General features: G+C 39.0%; 2 protein-coding genes across 8 annotated transcripts; both read right to left on the bottom strand.

Moving 5' to 3' along the window:
- Positions 1-218: 218 nt before the first annotated feature.
- On the bottom strand, positions 219-3,260 carry cish (cytokine inducible SH2-containing protein). The gene is made up of 3 exons (XM_058778047.1): positions 2,585-3,260; positions 1,810-1,964; positions 219-1,347 (listed from the first exon to the last, which is right to left on the bottom strand). The coding sequence occupies exons 1-3, from the start codon at positions 2,602-2,604 to the stop codon at positions 857-859; spliced, it is 666 nt and encodes a 221-aa protein (XP_058634030.1). The 5' UTR covers positions 2,605-3,260; the 3' UTR covers positions 219-856.
- Positions 3,261-3,672: 412 nt separating this feature from the next.
- Positions 3,673-16,883, bottom strand: LOC131541952 (twinfilin-2). Of its 7 annotated transcripts, none has more exons than XM_058778042.1 (10): positions 16,544-16,883; positions 8,443-8,616; positions 8,167-8,227; positions 7,841-7,960; positions 7,072-7,176; positions 6,956-6,970; positions 6,438-6,563; positions 6,195-6,345; positions 5,978-6,099; positions 3,673-5,064 (listed from the first exon to the last, which is right to left on the bottom strand). In XM_058778042.1, exons 2-10 carry the CDS (start codon positions 8,565-8,567, stop codon positions 4,897-4,899), a joined length of 993 nt encoding a protein of 330 aa, XP_058634025.1. In that variant the 5' UTR covers positions 8,568-8,616; positions 16,544-16,883; the 3' UTR covers positions 3,673-4,896. The 7 variants fall into 7 exon arrangements, with proteins under 7 accessions (XP_058634025.1, XP_058634024.1, XP_058634026.1 ...); XM_058778041.1 differs by having other exon boundaries at positions 8,443-8,621; positions 16,544-16,882; XM_058778043.1 differs by having other exon boundaries at positions 7,865-7,960; positions 8,443-8,621; positions 16,544-16,881.
- Between the last annotated feature and the right edge of the window lie 2,535 nt (positions 16,884-19,418).

The raw sequence follows: 19,418 nt of genomic DNA, 5'->3' as shown, positions 1-19,418 counted from the left end.
TTTGATTCTCTGTAACACTTCTGCATTCTGGGTGTTTCATTCTGCGAAAAAAGGTTTTCTTTTTCTATTTACTCGGCATCATTTTTTTCTTTTTTTTCCCCCATGCCATGCATTTGACAATTACACTCTTCTATAAATAATTCTTAGAATTATTCTCAGAAGTGGCAAAAGACACCAATTTAATGATAAAATACTGCATTAAACATTATGACTTCAAGTAAATTTGATTGTCACTTTTATTACAAAATGAAGGATTGTTCATCCATAAATACATACAAACTCCACATTGTGGGCATAGAAAAGAAATATGTAAATCTTGATTAAAATAGTCACAAAGAAAAAAAACTGCATTTCACTTTCAAGGAAAGAAACAATTCCAGTCAAGGCAGCGCAGTGACTAAGCTCGCCTTTATAGAGTGCTGAAGACCAAGCTACGTATGTGCTTCTCGTGAGCTCGGAGTTTCAGACAAGCTGCGTGTTCTCATTTCGAACCGTTCCTAAAGGGGTCACGTGACCTGTACAAAAATTTCATGAACATTAAATTCATCTCAGACCCCAAGCCTGTGGTTTAACCTCTCACACTTTTAACAGTATGGCAACGGTTGAGTCACTTGATTCTTCATGAGTCAATTTCTGGACATGGCTTGACTCAGTCCCACTTGGGTATATCTATCCATCTATGAAGATATACTTGCGGACCAGCAAAAACTTACTCCAGAAACAAGAGTCACTCTTCAAGTGGTTAACACTGCTTTTTGACCCAAACCTCTGATTGGGGCTGTGCATTTAACTTGCCGCCTTCAAAACATCAGCATCCAGCTCGTGATTGACCGTGGTGTGCATTTCCATGGCAATGTCAGAGCTGGAAAGGGTAATCCCGAAGATACTGCAGTAACGGTCTCGGTAGAGGTAGGCTCTCTGTGCAAGTGGTGTGTTTGTTGATTACCAAGCGAGTGAGATGTTGCAAAGAAGGAAAGGCTTGAGGACGATGCATCGGCCGTTTGAGTTTTAGCAACACCGCACATTCCTTGGGAGCCGGCGAAGTTATGTGATCCGACTCCTCGGCCTTTTCCTCCTCCCCTTTGTTCCTGGAGCCCACGTAGTGCTGCACGAGGCTGGGGACGTCTGGGAAGGACTGCAGGCGAGATCTGGCTGGGGAACTGGAGTCCAGACGGAAACGTCCGAGACTGTACTCGATACGAACATTTGTGGGCCCGCGACCAGTTTTAACAGACAGTGTCAACATATAGAGAGGGTGGCTGCTGTCCCGTATCAGGAAAGTACCCTCCGAGGCCCCCTGTAGGACAGAGTGGGCCTCACTGGCAGAGATGGCACCCCAGTACCAACCTGCAAAAAAATGGGAGGGATTATTAATATGAGTTGTTATTGGAGACTTTATATGGTGGAAAAAAGGATGAAAATTGTAGTTTAAAAATCACAAGAGGTCATTCTACAAAACAGGTGCCTTTAGAGGCCTTTAAAAATAATTCATTTTTTTAGCATGTCCCCACCCCGGTTTCCAAATTCTCATTGCTATATATGTATTTTAGTTTAAAAAAAAGAAAATTAAGCTAAAAAGTACCTTACTTTTTAATTTAACACATGATTAAACACTTTATTTAAAAACCATAATGGAAAAGGCACGTTTTATAGAATGACCCTTGATTTATGATTTTGCAGATTTATGAAGGAATGCAATGAACTGCCATTTTGTTCTAATAATAATAATAATAATAATGATAATAATAGTAGTTGTTGAAGTTATTGTTATTATTATTATAGTTGAAACATTTTAAATTTGTATTCTACCTGAGGCATCCAGATAGGAGAAATTACTGGAGATAGATCTGAAATCTTTGCTGGGGTCCCATAAGGTAACGGTTGCATGGATGCAGTGAGAAGAGGATAAAGTCACCACCGGAAACCTGACCATTGGATCGGCCGTATCTTGCAAATGAGCTGGCCTGGGGGGAAAAAATAATGAAACAATTTTAAGCATTTAAAAGGTTGCAATCATCTTAAAATGAAAACATTTTCAAACATGATGGCATGTGACTTTTTTTTTTTTTGTCTTAGCACCAAACACTATCTGTTCAAATATGCACAGAAATACTCGTTTAGAATTAATTGCTTATTCAGCTTTTTCATTTAGTTAAACTTAATCTTAACCAGTTCACAGAGGCATAATGACTAACTGTTTGTGAAAGAGACCCAAAAAGAAAGAGTTGTTTTTTCCTGTTATGTTATTAATGCCACATAATATTATATTTTAATACATTTAATATAAAGAAAATCAAGATCTATCATTAGGTTGAATTATTGCGAAAAGATTATAACCTGCCTGATGTTTCACTGTTCCAAAAAAAATAAAAAAAGTGTTAACAATAAACAAACTACATGTTTATATTTACTTTAAAAAAATATTATTATTATTATTATAAGTCCATTTGTCTTTCACACAATGCTTAGCGTCATCAACAAGAATGTGTGGTATTTCGTTAATGAACTATTACCGCTATTAGTAATGTTGTTATCGCTGTATTTTGTTGTGATAATTTAATAAATACGGGTCGCTAAAACTCACCCTTGAACGCACAGGATCATTGTGAAGATGTCTGTTTTGATATCTGCCGGATTCCTTAAAGCTTCTTTGTTCCTGAGGATTTTACTCGGACTTCCAAAAATAATCTGGTCTTCATTGAGCGATGGCAAACAGTTCAGAGATATTTCTCAAACATATGAAGGTTGTCGAACAGCGTCAGGATCTGTCGCCGACTGTCATATAAGTGCGCGACTTGGGACTCTACGGGTTTGTTTAACAAACTACGCCAGCAGATAACACGGACATGGTTCTCGAAAACGAGCGATGTTTCTGTTCAGCTTGTGTCCTAAAACTGAACAAGAAGCGGAACACTGCAGGGTTTGGCTTGTTCACTTGGTCTGACTTCCCAGAATTGGTTTTCTGAGAATCCCCCCGTGTTTAGCGCCTCTGACGCCATCGGCAGCGCAGCTCTGTGAAACCCACAGAATCAATCCCCTCTTCTGTGTCATTCAAGCATACAGCAGTCTCGTGAGTATTGAACTAGCACTGGAATTTGGCCTTTGAATGACTCATTTGGGAGTTTTATTATGGTGATGGTCGGTAATTGCTTCCTGATGTTTGCGATTGACGCTTAAGGATGAGAACGGCGTTTCTCGTGAAACCGCACGTCTAGCGTTCCAAGAACTTTCCAGGAAACCTGAGCGCCTGCCCTGCGTTAAGCCAATCAGGTCCCTCCCCTTCGTCGAGGCCCCGCCTCCCTCTAGCTGTCATCGAATTAACCATTTGTTTACTGCTGAAATCGGTTTCTGAATAAAGACAAATCCTCTTGGGACCCAGAAAAAGATTTCTCGTAAATACTAAATTTAAACAATTGACGATTAGGCTCTTACATTGAAAGATGGTGATATTTTGTGCACATTATATACATTTTAACGATTTAATCATGCTTATGCATTTTATTTAGTGTTTCTGACGGAGTTTATTCTAAACGCGTGTTTTTACTGCCATCTAGAGGCTATAAGGTGTATCCCATTTACAGATTTGCAGGAATGCCCCTTTTGCTGTTGTGATTTTACCTTAGACTTTATGAACAGATCTTGATTCACCAAATAACAATGATCACCAAACACTCAGTGAATGTTGTTTTATTTATGCAACAGTATGTTCATAAACAATACAAGAGAGGGCTGTTGATTTTAATGTACTAATAATTACAGTTTATTTTTGATGAATTAAGATCATCCTGTGAATGACCTTTCAATCTAGTCACTGACCAACCAACAAACACAAAAACAAAAAGAAAGACCCATGTCAATGTAGTCAGTTGGAACATAATACCCATAAATGAAATACGTGAAACCAAGTAAAATATGATTTTGTTTTGATACAACTTTGCATTATTTCTGCTGACAATTAATTATTTCAAATACTTCACTTGTTAGTTGCTGAATTACTCACTCAATTGGACACTCATATTCTCAGTGCTGGAAAAATGTTGATATATTTGACATACAAAACTGTTTTATTTGGAATTGCTCTGATTAATAACAGAAGCTTGTACACAAAACTGTGTTTGACAGTGAATACTGTGGACCATGATGTATGTAAGTAAATGACTGAAGATATGAGAGAAAAAATTGAGAAACCCAAGTGTTACTATAAAACATAAAAATGATCATATTATATTTTTAAAAATATGAATCCTGAAATGAATCTGAATCACACGTCTAAATCTGAACCTTTTAACATATCCGATTCTTGCTACATACCTGTTACTTAACCAACTGACTAGCTCTCACATAGCCAAGTATAACATTCTGCCTGCGTGTCACATTTGGCTCCGGTGTGAATGTATATGTATGAGTGTATCTCTGTAGGCTCTGTAGGACTTGTGACTGCTTCAGTTTTTAAAAAAAGCTTCTTGGATAAAACTTATTTTCTGTTTTTAAAAAACACATTTAAAATATGAGCAATCTATCATCTTTTACAATCATGCTTAAAATGATATTGAGTTTTGAGTGCGTATGTATTTATGAGATGGTGTAACAAAAATATGCTCAGAAAATGTACAGATAAAATTAATTCCTGAGTTTTTCTCTTAAATATGTGCACATTAACACACCAAATGAAAAAAAAAAAAAACACCTAATAACATTAAGTAAAAAGAAATACAAGCCAAAGCAAGTAAAAACAAAATTTGAATTAACAACAACTGAGCACGGTATTCTGATTTTTCCTTCACACTTTCTGCAGGATGAACAATTTACCCTGCAAACAGGCATAAAAAGGGAACTGTAGAACATTTAGGGTACAAGTGAAGTTCATTTCTCTCTTCTTCTTGCTTTCTGTCCTTCCTAGCTGTTGCCTCCGTTCTCTCCACCTCCTTTGATTAGACGTTTGTTTCCTCTCTTCCCAGCAGGGCCACGAGGTTTAGCGAATGCTTGCTTGTGGGCATGCTGCTTAGGATGGACCTCATCATACAGATACTCCTCTGTCAGCTCCTCTCCACTATCTATCTCCAACTAAAATGAACAAGGACACATTTACAAACACAAAGATTTAGAAAAATCTGTTTGGTTATCTTTGTATTGCATAGAATATATAAGTATTTAACTGCATATAAAGTGTCTCCCATTCATTAAAGTCAACATGAGAAGACATTTACAGCACATTTCATTCCATATTGTAACATATTACTGAATAGAACAAGAAATTGAGTAAAAACAATGCATATAAATGCAATGAATACAATAAAAATCTTTTGCAGTGAATGGGTGCCATCAGAATGATAGCCAAAACAGTTGATAAAAACATCACAATAATCCACAAGACTCCAGTCCATCAATTAATGTCTTGCGAAGTGAAAAGCTGCGTGCTTATAATAAACAAATCCATCATTAAGATGTTTTTATCTTTAAACCACTGTTTCTGGATAAAATATGAGTCCTCTATTCATTATTTGCTTTCTATGGATCAGGAGCGAAATATGCACAGATCAGCTGTTTGGAAAGCAGTCCAAAACAGTTCTAAATGGATGTCAGTGGATTTTGATGTGAGGAACAAAAAAGAAGGACTTTTTCATTTGAAAAGCATTACTATATAGATAATAGACTCATAGTTTGGCCAGAAGCAAAGGTTTAAGTTAAAAACTTGCTGATTCATTTGTTTCTTTAAAAAAAAAAGCAGCTTCTCACTTCACAAGACATTAACCGACTATTATTGTGATGTTTTTATCAGCTGTTTGAACTCTCATTCTGACGGCACCCATTCACTGCAGAGGATCCATTGCTGAGCAAGTGATGTAATGATCAATTTCTCCATAGATCTTGGTTGGAGTAAATAGGGATGAGTTTAATTTCATGCTGACTTTGAATGAAGTTCTGGGCTTGTAACTCTCACGCTGGCAGAAAAACAAGCCACTAAATTTGTTTTTACCTTTTTAGCCACTTCTAGGTGGAAGTCCCTCTCTACATCTTCCAAAAGTCGACTCTTACAGCTGGAATACAGCATCCTTTCCTTGATGCTGCAGCTGTATCCTGGCATGGAGTATATGAACACTATGGAGAGTGATAGAGGAGGACATGTATAGTTTGCATAACTGTAATACATAACTTTAATCAATGAGTTATGTGTAAGGAATGGAGTGACTAACCCACAGACTCGAGGTAGTCTCCTTCATGTGAATGTTTGTAGAGGAAGAAGTGGTATCTGGGTGTATCAAGGGGGATCCGACAGGGTAGATCACGGATTTCTGTTGGGCTGGTGTGCACGAGTTCAATTGTTTCCTTCTCTGTATCTAGCTTCTATATATAGAAAACAAAAATGTAACATTTCTAGTCTTTTTGTCAAGAAAGTATCTGGTAAGAACATATAAATGTGTATGTCTGTGTCGTACTAGTTGAATGTAGTTGATGCGTCTCTCTGCGAGCTGCTGTAGAGCACGTTTAGCCTCGGCCTGTAACGGGAAGGCAAGACCCTGTAGCGTCTGATGCTTGGGGTCCACACTGATCTCAGTTGTCACCTGCAGACAGAGACAGCCAGTCCATCACCAATTCCACCACTGTACGTTATGACCAAAAAACAGTTCCTGTCATTCTAAACATTTTCCCAAACAATTCCAATAAGCTACCCTGGTCATGGAAGATTTGTTATATGCCAGTTCTGTTGCTTGGAAAAATCTGTTTATGCAGGTGAGAGATGGTGGATAAGAGTGGAAGGAAAAGCAAAGTGTTAATATGCTGGATGTGTGTAGATAACCAGGGCCATATGGGTGGATCACTTGAAACCTATTAAGAGCATGTCCACTCCATAATTGACTCCAAAACCATAGATGTATGTATACATGAGAAAGAAAAAAATAGCACACATACACACAATACTATGTTTTATACTTAAACTAACAACAGCACTCACCTGTTTAACTCTGCCCTGCAACCGCAAAGATTGAACATAGATTGTATTAAAACAAAGAGCTGAATTAATTCATATAATTATGCTTTTTTAAATGGATGTCTACAGTCTTTTCTGACCTCTGTGATTTTGATTCGCTGTAGCTCTTGTTCAGCTGCTGTCAGGGGTGCTGGTGCAGAACGTGAAGTCACATGTCGCAGGTAACCCTGAAGACAAACGTCCTCCTGGTGATGGTAAAAAAAGACAAAGAGTTTGATTTTATGTGCACTTTTGATGTCAATTTGGCAATTATTTCAGTTAGTCAGAAATAAAACTTTTTTTATATATATATATTTTTTTATTTCTCTAATATTTGTTTTAACCAATGTGATTAATTAATAATCAAGCAAAACTGATATTTAAGTTAATTATTGAATTATAGATTTATCTCCACTTTCCAAACAACCTGAAATAGTCCTTTCGAAATGTAAAAATTATAAATACACTCTTAACTAAATATACAACTTCCTCCCATAAAACTACAAATGCGTTTGTTCAATATTTTATGTGTATGTACTGTATATATTTAGCCCTTTCTGTGTTGACCATGACTGGTAATCATTTCCAAGAACACTGCCAACAGCCCCAAGTGTCAAGTTACTAAATTAAGAAACATGGTGGTCCACTCTGTAAACTTTTTCAACTGTAAATAATCCAGCTTCAGGGTATTTGACTGACAGCTGAAGACAGATGACAGGTGGACCGAGTCCATTCATCAGCACGTCTCTCATTATAACTTCATTAGTCCTTCACAGAGGCGAAAATGTAAAGATGTAATCTAATATTTAAAATGATAGATAAAGCAAATGTAAAAAGTACAGACAAAACTACTGACCAATTTTACTATACCATAAAATAATCTTCAGCTAGTACCTCAGCTGTGCCGAACATTTCATCTTTGACGTGTCCACCACCAAACTCTTTCTTAACTGTGGCACGAGTGGCAGCGTACAGCATCTTTTGCCGGACCTGTAGCAAAAGACATGTTATCACTTTATTAAATAAATAAACTAATAAAATAAAAACTCACAGCTCTAACCACAATGGTGTGTTACAGTTTTCCACAATTATCACATGATTACGTTAATTACAAAAATTACATTTTCTGAGAAAAAACAAAAGGCCAGGGCATTGTACTGCGATTTTTAAGATGTACTGAGTGTTTTAATACATACAGATGAAGTTGCTAGTGTGTTCTGATTGGTTGCTTGGAGGTTGCTCAAAGTCCAAAGAACCCTGTTTTGACGAGCATGCAAATAAGATTGTTCTATTTAAATATAATAAAGGTTCTTGAGTGGTTTTTATTCTTCGGTTCACCAAAATCTTCTTAAAGCTGTAAATCTGTTTTTGTTTTATCTGGAATCTTAAGAGTGCATGTTTATTTGAAAAACTGAATAAGCTGTTTCTGCTAATCATGCTTCGCATCGTCATGCCTGGATGTTAAAACTTACAGGAGACTGGTCAGGTGACCAGGATATGAAGAGCCACTCATAGCCTTGAGCGTTCTTGGTGTCCAACCGGTATAGAATGTAACAGGGCTCGTGAGGGTCCAGCAGGGGGAGCAGGAAGTGGTCATAGTCTTTGTCCCAGCTCTGACGTGGCTCTCTGTATGCCCCCAGCACCAGCTGCTCTAAAACACACATAAAAAAGCTCTCTCATTACAAACCTGGTGCAAGCAACGTCACACACAACAATCCCAAAAATCAGTTGCATAATTTTATATTGCATCACATATATCAATTTAAATGTGTTTACAAGGCTAGGCTTGGGTAATGGCCTGCTGCTGATAACAAATAAGTGAAATATTATCCATTATCTACATCCTGCTATAAAAAGAGCATGACAAATCTTGTATCTCACACCCAATATAGCACAAGCTGCTTAGTTCACCTAGAGACACGTATGCAATAATACACATAATTTCAACCTTCAGTTATTTACATATTAAACAAGCCAGTACTGAGGGATGTCTGATAACACAATATATTATTGTCAGTAATGAACTGATAATCACCTCCTCTTTAATGGCCTGAAACATATTTAGTGTATCTTACATATGCAAACATACGCTTTGCTTTTAATAAAATTGATCAATGGAAAATTGGTCACTTTGATATGGCTAATATTATAATTAGAATAGAATAGAATACCTTATAGAACAATTATAGTATATGCAGCAATATAGATTATGCAACCACAATGTAGTATACAAAACTATGACTGACCAACATGATCTCACAGAATTCCGTGTAATGTTCACGGACTTAATTAACCCCCGAATCTGTGGTGGCATCACGGAATCGCCGACCATTCCGTGATGGGCTCACAGAAGTGATACCAATGTAAGTCAGTGACAGGCATCAGCCGTGAACCATGCACGGATCCACTGGTTCAACACTTTAAATAGGAAACACTTAGCATCAATATGCCGACGCGATACTGGGAAATTTATCGACATCATTATTGTTCAGAACTGGGTAGGTTTAGGGTAGGGGCAGTCCCGGCGCCATGGGCGGGCAATGGGGGGCCTGGCCCGCCCTGTGAGTCACTAGTGCCCGCCCTGGACGAGCCTGCTGAGTAAAGAAAACGCTGTACTATTCAAACATCAGTTATTATTTATTTACCCTTGCATTGCGAAAAAGCGGATATCTGTCTCCTCCAGGCTGTGCGCGGCGCGTCAATCTGAAAGGAGGCGGGTGAAGTTACGAGCTTTCGCTGAGAGCTTGAGGATCCAATGGCATTACGAAGTTTTACTTACAAGCTCTTTTTAATGATCGGCATTGGTTAAACATTTTAAAACCCTCTGATTTAAAATAATAATGACGAATTATAATAGAGATTATGAAGTATGGATAATTTTTCACGGCACACCTGACTGGGCTGTATGGCAAGAGGCCAGCGTCACATTTTCAGTCGTGATGGTATTCAGCACTCTTGCTCGTGTGATGTTGCTTAACTGCAGTGGCGCCTGTAAATTTCATTTCAGCAGTAAATTATAGGCCCGTGTCCCGTATTTCTGTCGACTGAACCAGCCATGCCATTAATAATGAATGTATCAGTCTTTTGCATGCCAAAGTGAATTTCTGCTTATAAACATTGCGTCAAATAGAAAGAGAAAATCGTGCTACACCCACGTTCATGAGATCGGGTTAGACTACAACAATTAATTTGTAGTCTATTTTACAAATGGGAATACAACGAATTCATGACAATGTTTTACATTCAAGCTACCCGTAAAATGTATAGTGAAAAGTTCTTTAAAATCATCTGGAATGCAATAAAGTAATTTTAAAAGCTGTTTTGCTGCATGGATTAAAAATAGGCTAATAAATAATTCACACATCAGACAAAACTGCGTTCCAGAAAATCCTTTAAATCTTAAGGAATTCAGAGCAGAGCAACATAAAAGTCAGAAAAAATATAATCGGGCCTGTTTTAGGCTTTTCCTTATTTTTATATTTTAGATGGTGATGAAAAATGACTTGCCATCTCCTCATTGGACGTGCCTTTAGACAGAAATGCATCTTTACGGATTACATAATGAAAGAGTTTTTGTTTTCGATTTGAATTATTTCGTTTTAAAGTAGTAATTTAAAGCTTTCTATAGATATATTTATCATATTTGTGACTCAGTTCGTTGAGTTTCGGTTCATCATTGTGAAGTGCTCCTATTCAAGACCAGATGGCAAGGCATCCTCAGTTCTCCTATTTATTTTAATAAAAGCACAACGTTTTGTTGATATTGTGAATGCACACAAATAAAAGTAGACCGTTTACAGTTCCGAATGATGTATTACTCTTACCTTTATAAGCAAAAATTACGGCATATTTTAAGTTGTTTCCACTATCAAGAAAAAATGCGTGACCGCTCTGGCGCCTCCATGTCCTGCAAAGCGCGCTTCAGCTTCCACTCTGCACACAAACCATTAGATATAGCCTACACCTAGCGCACATTTATATAGTTCAAACATTGTGATTCTTGAACTGTTTCTATATATTTTATTTTAGGCAAGTCGTGGTGCTTAGAGAAGTCTGCCGCTGGCCGCTTGGCCGTTACTTAAAAAAAAAAAACATTTAACGAACTTACATTTAACGAACAAAAAGTGCTCCAAACGTTTTTGTATTAGCTTTATAAAAAACGAAACGAAATATAATAACTTTACCATTACAGATATGACCTCATTTGTTTCTATTTCTCCTCTAGAGAGGCAGCGCAGCCTTGTTAGCGTCATTACATTATGCATATCGATTTAGACTAAATGATGAAGAATCATTATCGCGCTTTGGTGATTGTTATTGGTGTTTTAATCAGGCTACTTGTCCGGTCGGGCAAGTAAAATTCTCTTTCAGTTGGCCTTTTAAAAAATCCACTTGTCCCGGATAAGCGGACAAGTGTTGATGTCGAGCCCTGCGATGTGTGTTTAGACTGCTTCAGGTCCAATCTTTACACTCCTCTGTCTGTTGTATTGCGTCAGTGGAGTGGTACGTCAATTCTTCCTCGTTTTTTGTCCATTTAATTCATAATTAATGATATTATGCATTGCAGTGAGGTTGATCTCATTTGTGCCCCCCTGAAAAAATGAAATGCCCGTCCGTGAATTTGTGTCTGGCGCCGGGTCTGGGTAGGGGTGAGGTCAGGTAGGCTACTCCAGTGAAAGTATAAATTTGTATACAAAATATAACTGCATCGGAGTCACTCTTTTTACGTGGTCCGATGCAGCGCTGGTGTTGAACCAGTGAATCCGTGCATGGACCACGGCTGATGCCTTCTGTGAGCCCAGCACGGAATTTTCGGCGATTCCGTGATGCCACCACAGATTCGGGGTTAATTAAATCCGTGGTCATTACACGGAATTCTGTGAGATCAGGTTGGACTGACAACTTGCTACATCTCTGAAAGTTCACATAAGCGATTGTTTTGAAAAATAATATTTCAGAACCTTTGCTTTGACATCTTTTGTGATAGAAATATGAGGGTAGAAAAAATAGTTCTTACTGCATACACAGTATGATAGTATTTTGAACACAATTTTCATTGCAATGTGTGTGAATATATCATAAAAGTATTAAAGACATAACAAAGTTACAAAAGCATTAGAGTTCCATTCAGAACACTAACAATCAGATGTGGGTTTTAAGGGCCTTTCGCTATAAAAATGTAAATTGCCATCATAAAGTACTCATCACAACAGTTCTAAGAAGCAATTCATGCTTGTATGAAAAGCAGTGTTCATATTTATGAGACTGGGCTTTATAAATTATTGGTACAGTGACAGTGTACTATTTAATGCAGACCACTGTGATGATTAGATCTTTCTATCATTTTCAATTTTCTCTTGACTGTATTTACTCGTCAGATAGTTAATCAACCCAAGAATGCATGAAAAACAGGACAGCATATATCACTGATGTAAGCACATTTAACGTTACAGATGTCACACCTGATCCTACTGGTTCTTCATGTCCTTGGTCTGTTGTCTCAGTTTACAAACTTCACATCACACTCAAGCGCATGTAATTTGCTTCCCGAAACATACAAACCCTCTGTAACCGCTGCAATGAAGCACTGGAAGGCTTCATCTTTTCTAATGGGTCATCATTCTTCCCAACCACTTTCCATTCCTTGTGAACAGTGTGCTGTGTTGGTGCACGTCCTCCAGAGCCCCACCCTCTGCTTTCAGGCATCAACACTCAGATTAACAGCTATGATTCTCAGTATTCATCTCTTATCACATCAATAATCTACTTACCAGTAAATCTGCCCACTTCCCTCCTGCTGTCCTCAGCTTTTCTTCGTACACAAAGACGTATAAGTGCTAATCTATTGGTTGCTGCTGATTTTAATTAAAAGCATTGAGAATATTCACATTTTAAACGAAAGTATATTTTTATTTTGAATTTAAAACAGTTAAAAAAGGGTTTTGAATTCTGTTGGACATAATATATATATATATATATATATATATATATATATATATATATATATTTATATATAGATATAAAATATATTTGGGTGAATGTTATGTAAACAGTTCATCCCAAAATCAAAGACAAAAAATATGAAATTACATTTTGCATAAAGAAAATTAAGAAAATAAAGAAAAGTATATTTTAGGACCATTTATTAGGTTTTTCATGACAATTACTGCACTGCATCCATATATAAGTTCATATAATAATATTTCCCATTATTGTCAATGGTGCAGTTCTCAGATTGTGAAATGTTAGAATGATAATTATTTGTGTGTGTGTGTGTGTGTGTAAAAATTGAATATGAAAATATTAAGTAGCACAGCAGTATTAAAAATTGATGATAATGATAACGAATGTTTCTTTAACGCCAGATCAACACTGAAAAAAATTTAACTAAATTTTAAATGTAGCTAAAATAAATTGGTTGCAACCACTTACCTTAAAAAACAATTTAGTAAATTCAATGAACCATTTTTTCAGTGAACATATTAGAATGATTTCTGAATGATTGCTGATTGTGTGACACTGAAGACTGGAAAAATGCTGAAAATTCATCTTTGCAATTACAGGAATAGATTACATTGTAAAATATATAAAAATAGAAAACAGTTATTCTGAATTGATATATTATTTCACAATATTACTGTTTTTTTACATTATATAAAAATAATGTTTTTAAACATTATATAAAACAACATTTTCTGCATGGGATGTGCTTATCTTAAATTATTTCTTAAAAATCTGAATGGTCCTACAACAGGCTTGAATTTATTCATTCATTCAACCAATCTATGCATTTCAATCTATGACTTCAAATTCAATTGCTTGGTGTGTTTTTCAACATGGACAAGGTTGTTGGTTGCACTGCTACATAAGACTAAATGAAACAACACTCCTTTTATAACTTGATAATCAAGTGCAGTAATGGCCAAGGCCTGTGGATTAAGGCATCTAAAGGTTGTGCAGAGTGATTGAAAGATTTTGCACCTAACTGAAATAAACCTTTAACGAGCACACTGTGAAAAACAGATAGCACGTCAATAACCAGATCTAGCGCAAACATCATCCACCCACTTACACGTTACCAGTCCAAATGACCTTGGAGGGGGATTTCCTGATGGTCTTTTGCAGCAGCTGCTATTCTGAGGTTGCACACATTCCAGCTATCAGCACAGACACATACTTTCCATCAGCCTTTTACTCACCCCTTAACGACACACGTACAGAAAGCTGTTTGCACATATGTGGCAATTCAAAAAGACAAACATATATCTGCCTTCATCCTAGCTCCCCGAGTTCTGTCATACAAATACATTCATTGTAAAGAATATCACACATAAACACAATCTGCATAACTGAGTGTCCGCACCTCACTGCCTACAAGACTACAGCTCAGACCTTTTCCTATCACCATGAGCACAGACAGGCCCTGACCATGTGGTCTGTGCTACCCACCAATGAGGGTTGGGATACACATGTGACTCAGTCACCAGAAAGATCCAAAACTGTCTTGACCTGTTTTATCTTTCCTGAAATATCATCTCTGTGAGACTCAAAGGCACCCTATGAACCCAAAACAACCCAGTCTATTCAGACCCAGACGTCTTCATACACTCCAGGCGTCAAACAGACAGTAGACGAGCCATATAGCAACAACCAGCCTGACGTTTATACATCTGTGGCTACATTAGGCCGCTGGGTGTTAGAACAACTGGAGCTGTCCAAAATGGACAGAACAGTCTCAAGAAATCATATACAACCATCATGTAGCCTGGACAAAATTGTCCAGCATTGCGTAGTTTCATGTGAAATGCAACATATGTTTATTAAACCACTAATAGTTTGACACTAAAGCAAACTAGAAGGTAAAACTGACAGCTAATTTGCTTCTAGAAATGTACAATACCGTTTGAAATTTTTTAATGTTTTTGAAAGAAAAGGCTACCAAGGCTATTATTTATTTGATCAAAAATACAGTATAGCTAAATAGTAATATTGTGAAATATTATTACAATTTAAAATAACTCTTTTCTATTTGAATATATTTTCAGCAGTCTTCAGCATCACAAGATCCTTCAGAAATCATTCTAATACGCTGATTTGGTGCTCAAGAAACATTTATTATTCCAATGATATTGGAATATTTTGTGGAAAATAAATTTCATTGTATTCTTTGATGAATTAAACATTTAATATACCAGGATTAATTTGAAATTTAAATGTTTTCTAACATTATAAATGTCTTCATTGTCATTTTTGATCAATTTTATGCATCCTTGCTGGAAAAAAGTACTACTTACTTTCAGAAAAAAAATAATTTATTGACCCCAGTCTTTTGAATGGTAAAAAATCACATTTTATTCTGTTTAATTTGACTGGAGTCATGTGAGAATACATGCACGGTCACTGCACACATCACAAAGTCAGGTTAGGTAATGACAGAATGACTTCACTCAAATTTGATAGCATTTTGCCCTTTCCTTCCCAGCAACTGGATCTTGTCATCTGATAGTGAGCTAACATTTCAACAGTACCTGACACTCGGCCTTGTACGCAAATGCACACTTGCACATACACACACACACACACTTTTATTGCAACAGAGAACAGTCTATCGTTCCTGTGACCTCTGCAATCCCTCATGAACCATTCAGTTTCCACGTCAAATGATGTGTCATCTGACCTACAGCAGCATGTGAACACAGAACCAAAACACATTGGGAAATGTGTTTTGTTACTATTTCATCATGTCAGGTGACACCTGGACGGTATAACAACAAATAAAAAATCCCAGCTAAGAACAAACAATAAAAACAATAAAATCGCAACATTGCAAAATTAGATAATAAAGTGTTAAGTGGATAATTTGACAATATATAAAATCATAGTATAAATTAACAGTACATTATGTCTAATTTTGCCCAAGTGTTTTTCTGTTTTGACATCTTAGTTCTTACTTCAGAACAGATTGTAGTTGGATCTCACATCTGCGAAAAAATATTATGGTACATATTTGATTTATGACCAATGGAGCTTTAACCATTTGAGCTCAAATGATCTCTTAACCATTTAGAAAGTGGAAATCAAGGCAATTAAGTGAGTGAACATTGATCTTCCACTAATAAAAGGCACCAAAAAGTACTATGTCACCATGTCCATACTATGTTTTTTAGACAACATATAGTGTAATATTATTTAAAGTTGACCTTGGAGTTCTAAGTAAATGCCGTGGTACATGAATATGGTAATCGTTGTACCATTGTATTGCCATTTGACACACTCATTGTACCATGGTACATAATTTAAGTGTCATACTGAAGGAGTCGTAATATTATTGGAAAGTTTAATCCCATTAAACACTAATATTTTCTAGCCTTCATTACAGGATTAGGATAGTTAAGATTAAATGAGAGTTGATCTACAAGCAGGATGTTTCATTTCAGTCTTGAAGTGAACTTGGTTTATTGGTCAATATGTGCATTAGCATTTTTCGCTAACAAGTTGATACCTTAATGCCTTTTCTGACACATTAAATTCTCTGTGAAATGAACGAACCCCTCAGACCCTCTGCTCACTCACCGTCTCTGATCAACACCTGGATGAGGCGGCCAGTTCCACTCCGTGCCCGGGCCAGAAACTCCCTCAGCTCCTCTGTAATCACCAGAACCAGAAACATGGCGGGTCAGTGTGGTGCCTTCCTACCCGCCAAGGGACCTTCTGAAGTTGGGTCACCTGGACGATCTTCTTTTTACAAATGATCTTCAATCAGTGCCAGAGCTGTGTGTTATATCAGAAACGATATAAAGGCAGCAGCATGAAGTGAGAGTTTGGTGTTTGAGAGACTGAGTGCTATCCAAGCGAGAGGGCATGTGAGAGCAGGCTCCTGTAACTAGGTCGGGATCGTGTGTGCTTGCAGAAGAAACCCGATCCCTCTTGCCCCAAATTTAGCAGGCACACTGTCTGGCCTCGGGTAACAGCCTGACCATCCCCCAGCACAGCCCCTGGGCCAGTTGTATAAATCTTTTTATATATGGATTTGAAAATATTGTATTTAGGATTCAATTCATACCCCTAAACCACAAATAGACTCAAAACTCTTACCACCCTCTTTTGGGCAGGTGAGGAACTGCATTACTGAATGAGGTAGTTTTGTTGTTGGCATCCTTCTGTCTCGAGAGACAATGGAGTATCTGCGCCCGGGTCAGTCTATTGTGAAATTGCAGTGCCTGCTGTGGCTAAACAGGCCAATACGAGAGCGGCAGAGTCTGTTACAGTTACTACAGGTGAAACCTGTGACTGCTTCTGTGGGCACTGACTCAGCTCACTGCCGTCTGCACTGCCTCTTCTCCTCCCATTGGTCCTCTCTCTTTCCCTCACTCAGCTTTGTGCTGGTCCTTATGGCGAGCCGCCAGCCGACACAGTCTGCGGTAGCAGCTTCCAAGTCTGCAGGATCCAGGCTTCCGGCTTTCAGGTCACGCTTGCAGATGTCTTTGTACCAGAGCACTGGTCTGCCTGTTGGTCTGGTGCCGGAGGCGAGCTCACCATACATGATGTTCTTAGGAATCAGGCCATCCTGCATTTGGCAGACATGGCCGAGCCAGCGTAGGTGTCTTTGTGAAAGGAGTGTGTGCATGCTGAATGTTTTTGCCTGGGCCAGAACTTCAGTGTTTGGGACATGGTCCTGCCAGGTGATGCCCAGGATCCTCCTCAGGCAGCACAGATGGAAAGAGTTAAGTCTGCATTCTTGCCAGGTGTACATAGTCCACGTCTCACTGCTGTATAGAAGAGTACTGAGGACATTGGCCTGGTACACTTTCATCTTGGTGTTGGTGGTGAGCATGCTATTTTTCCACACTCTCTTGGTCAGACGGGCCATTGCCATTGATGCCTTGCCGATTCTGGTGTTCAGCTCGTTGTCCAAAGAGAGGTTGCTGGAGATGGTGGAGCCGAGATATGTAAAGTCCTCCACTGGACTCCATGCAGGGAGTGCTGCTGACATCCTGGCCCATGACATTTGTTTTCTTTAGGCTGATGGTCAGCCCAAACTCATCAGAGGCGCGAGCATAGCTGCTGATGAGACGCTGTAGTGCTTCCTTGGTATGGGCAGTCAGGGCGGCATCATCAGCAAACAGCATCTCCCTAATCAGGACCCTGCGCACCTTGGTCTTTGCCCGCAGACGTGCAAGGTTGAAAAGGTTTGCCATCGCTCCTAGTGTGAATGAAGACACCATCTTCTGACTGACTGAAGGCGTGGCGCAGCAGCAGGGAGAAGAAGATGCCGAAGAGTGTCGGAGTGAGGACACAGCCTTGATTCACGCCGCTTCGGATCGGGAAAGGTTCTGAAGATGAGCCATCATACTGGACGGTACCTTTCATTTCATCGTGAAAGGACGTGACCATCTTCAGAAGCTTGGGGGGACATCCGAACCTGTGCAGTAGGGTGAAGAGGCCTTTCCTGCTGACCAAGTTGAAGGCCTTGGTCAGGTCGATAAAGGCGATGTAGAGTGGCTGTTTCTGCTCCTGGCACTTCTCCTGTAGCTGTCTCAGTGAGAAGATCATGTCGATCGTTGATCTCTGGGATCTGAAGCCGCACTGCGCCTCTGGGTAGACGCATTCAGCCAGCACTTGGAGTCTGTTCAGCACCACTCGGGTGAAGACCTTCCCCACCATGCTCAGCAAGGAGATGCCAAGGTAGTTGTTTCAGTCACCTTTGTTCTTGTAGAGAACAACACAACACCTCCTCCCAACACTGAAGTAAGAGTCCATGGAGGTGGTCGAGGAGGACACTCTTTATGCCAACCTTGATGACCTCTGGGGGAATGCCGTCACTGCCTGGAGCTTTGCCACATGCTAAAGAGTCAATGGCCTTGCTGAGCTCGTCTACAATGGGCAGAGCATCAAGTTCCTCCATCTCGGGCAAGGGGGTGGTGCTCTCCATTGCAGTGTCAGTGACGACGTTCTCCCTCGAGTATAGCTGCTGCTAGTGCTCCACCCATCTCTCCATCTGCTTACCGCGGTCCGTGATGACGCTGCCTGTAGCGGACTTCGGGGGAGCGATCTTGATGGTGCTTGGGCCAAATGCTTTCTTCATGCCCTCATACATGGCATGGATGTTCCCACAGTCTGCAGAGAGCTGGATGCTCTGACAGAGGTTCAGCCAATAGTCAGTGCATTTCCTGGCAATCCGCTGGGCATCGTTTCTGGCCATCCGGAGTGCAGCTAATGCCTTCTCTGAAGGCTCACGCTTGTAGTCTAGCAGAGCTGTACGTTTGGCTGTGATGGCTGGCTCAAGTTCGGTTATTCCTGCTTCAAACCAGTCTGGGTTTTTCTTCTCCCTCTTGCCGAAGGTTGCCACGGCCGAGTTGTAGATGGCGTCACGGATGTGGCTCAGCTTCAGCACTGTTGTCTGGTCAGTCCTTGTGGGCCACTTCAATGGCACTGGCAAAGCGTGTGC

The sequence above is a fragment of the Onychostoma macrolepis genome, chromosome 06, assembly GCF_012432095.1.
Source record: "Onychostoma macrolepis isolate SWU-2019 chromosome 06, ASM1243209v1, whole genome shotgun sequence".
NCBI classification, from domain to species: domain Eukaryota; kingdom Metazoa; phylum Chordata; class Actinopteri; order Cypriniformes; family Cyprinidae; genus Onychostoma; species Onychostoma macrolepis.
Note: the sequence above shows the minus strand (reverse complement) of the source record. Positions and strands in the feature narration are given on the sequence as shown.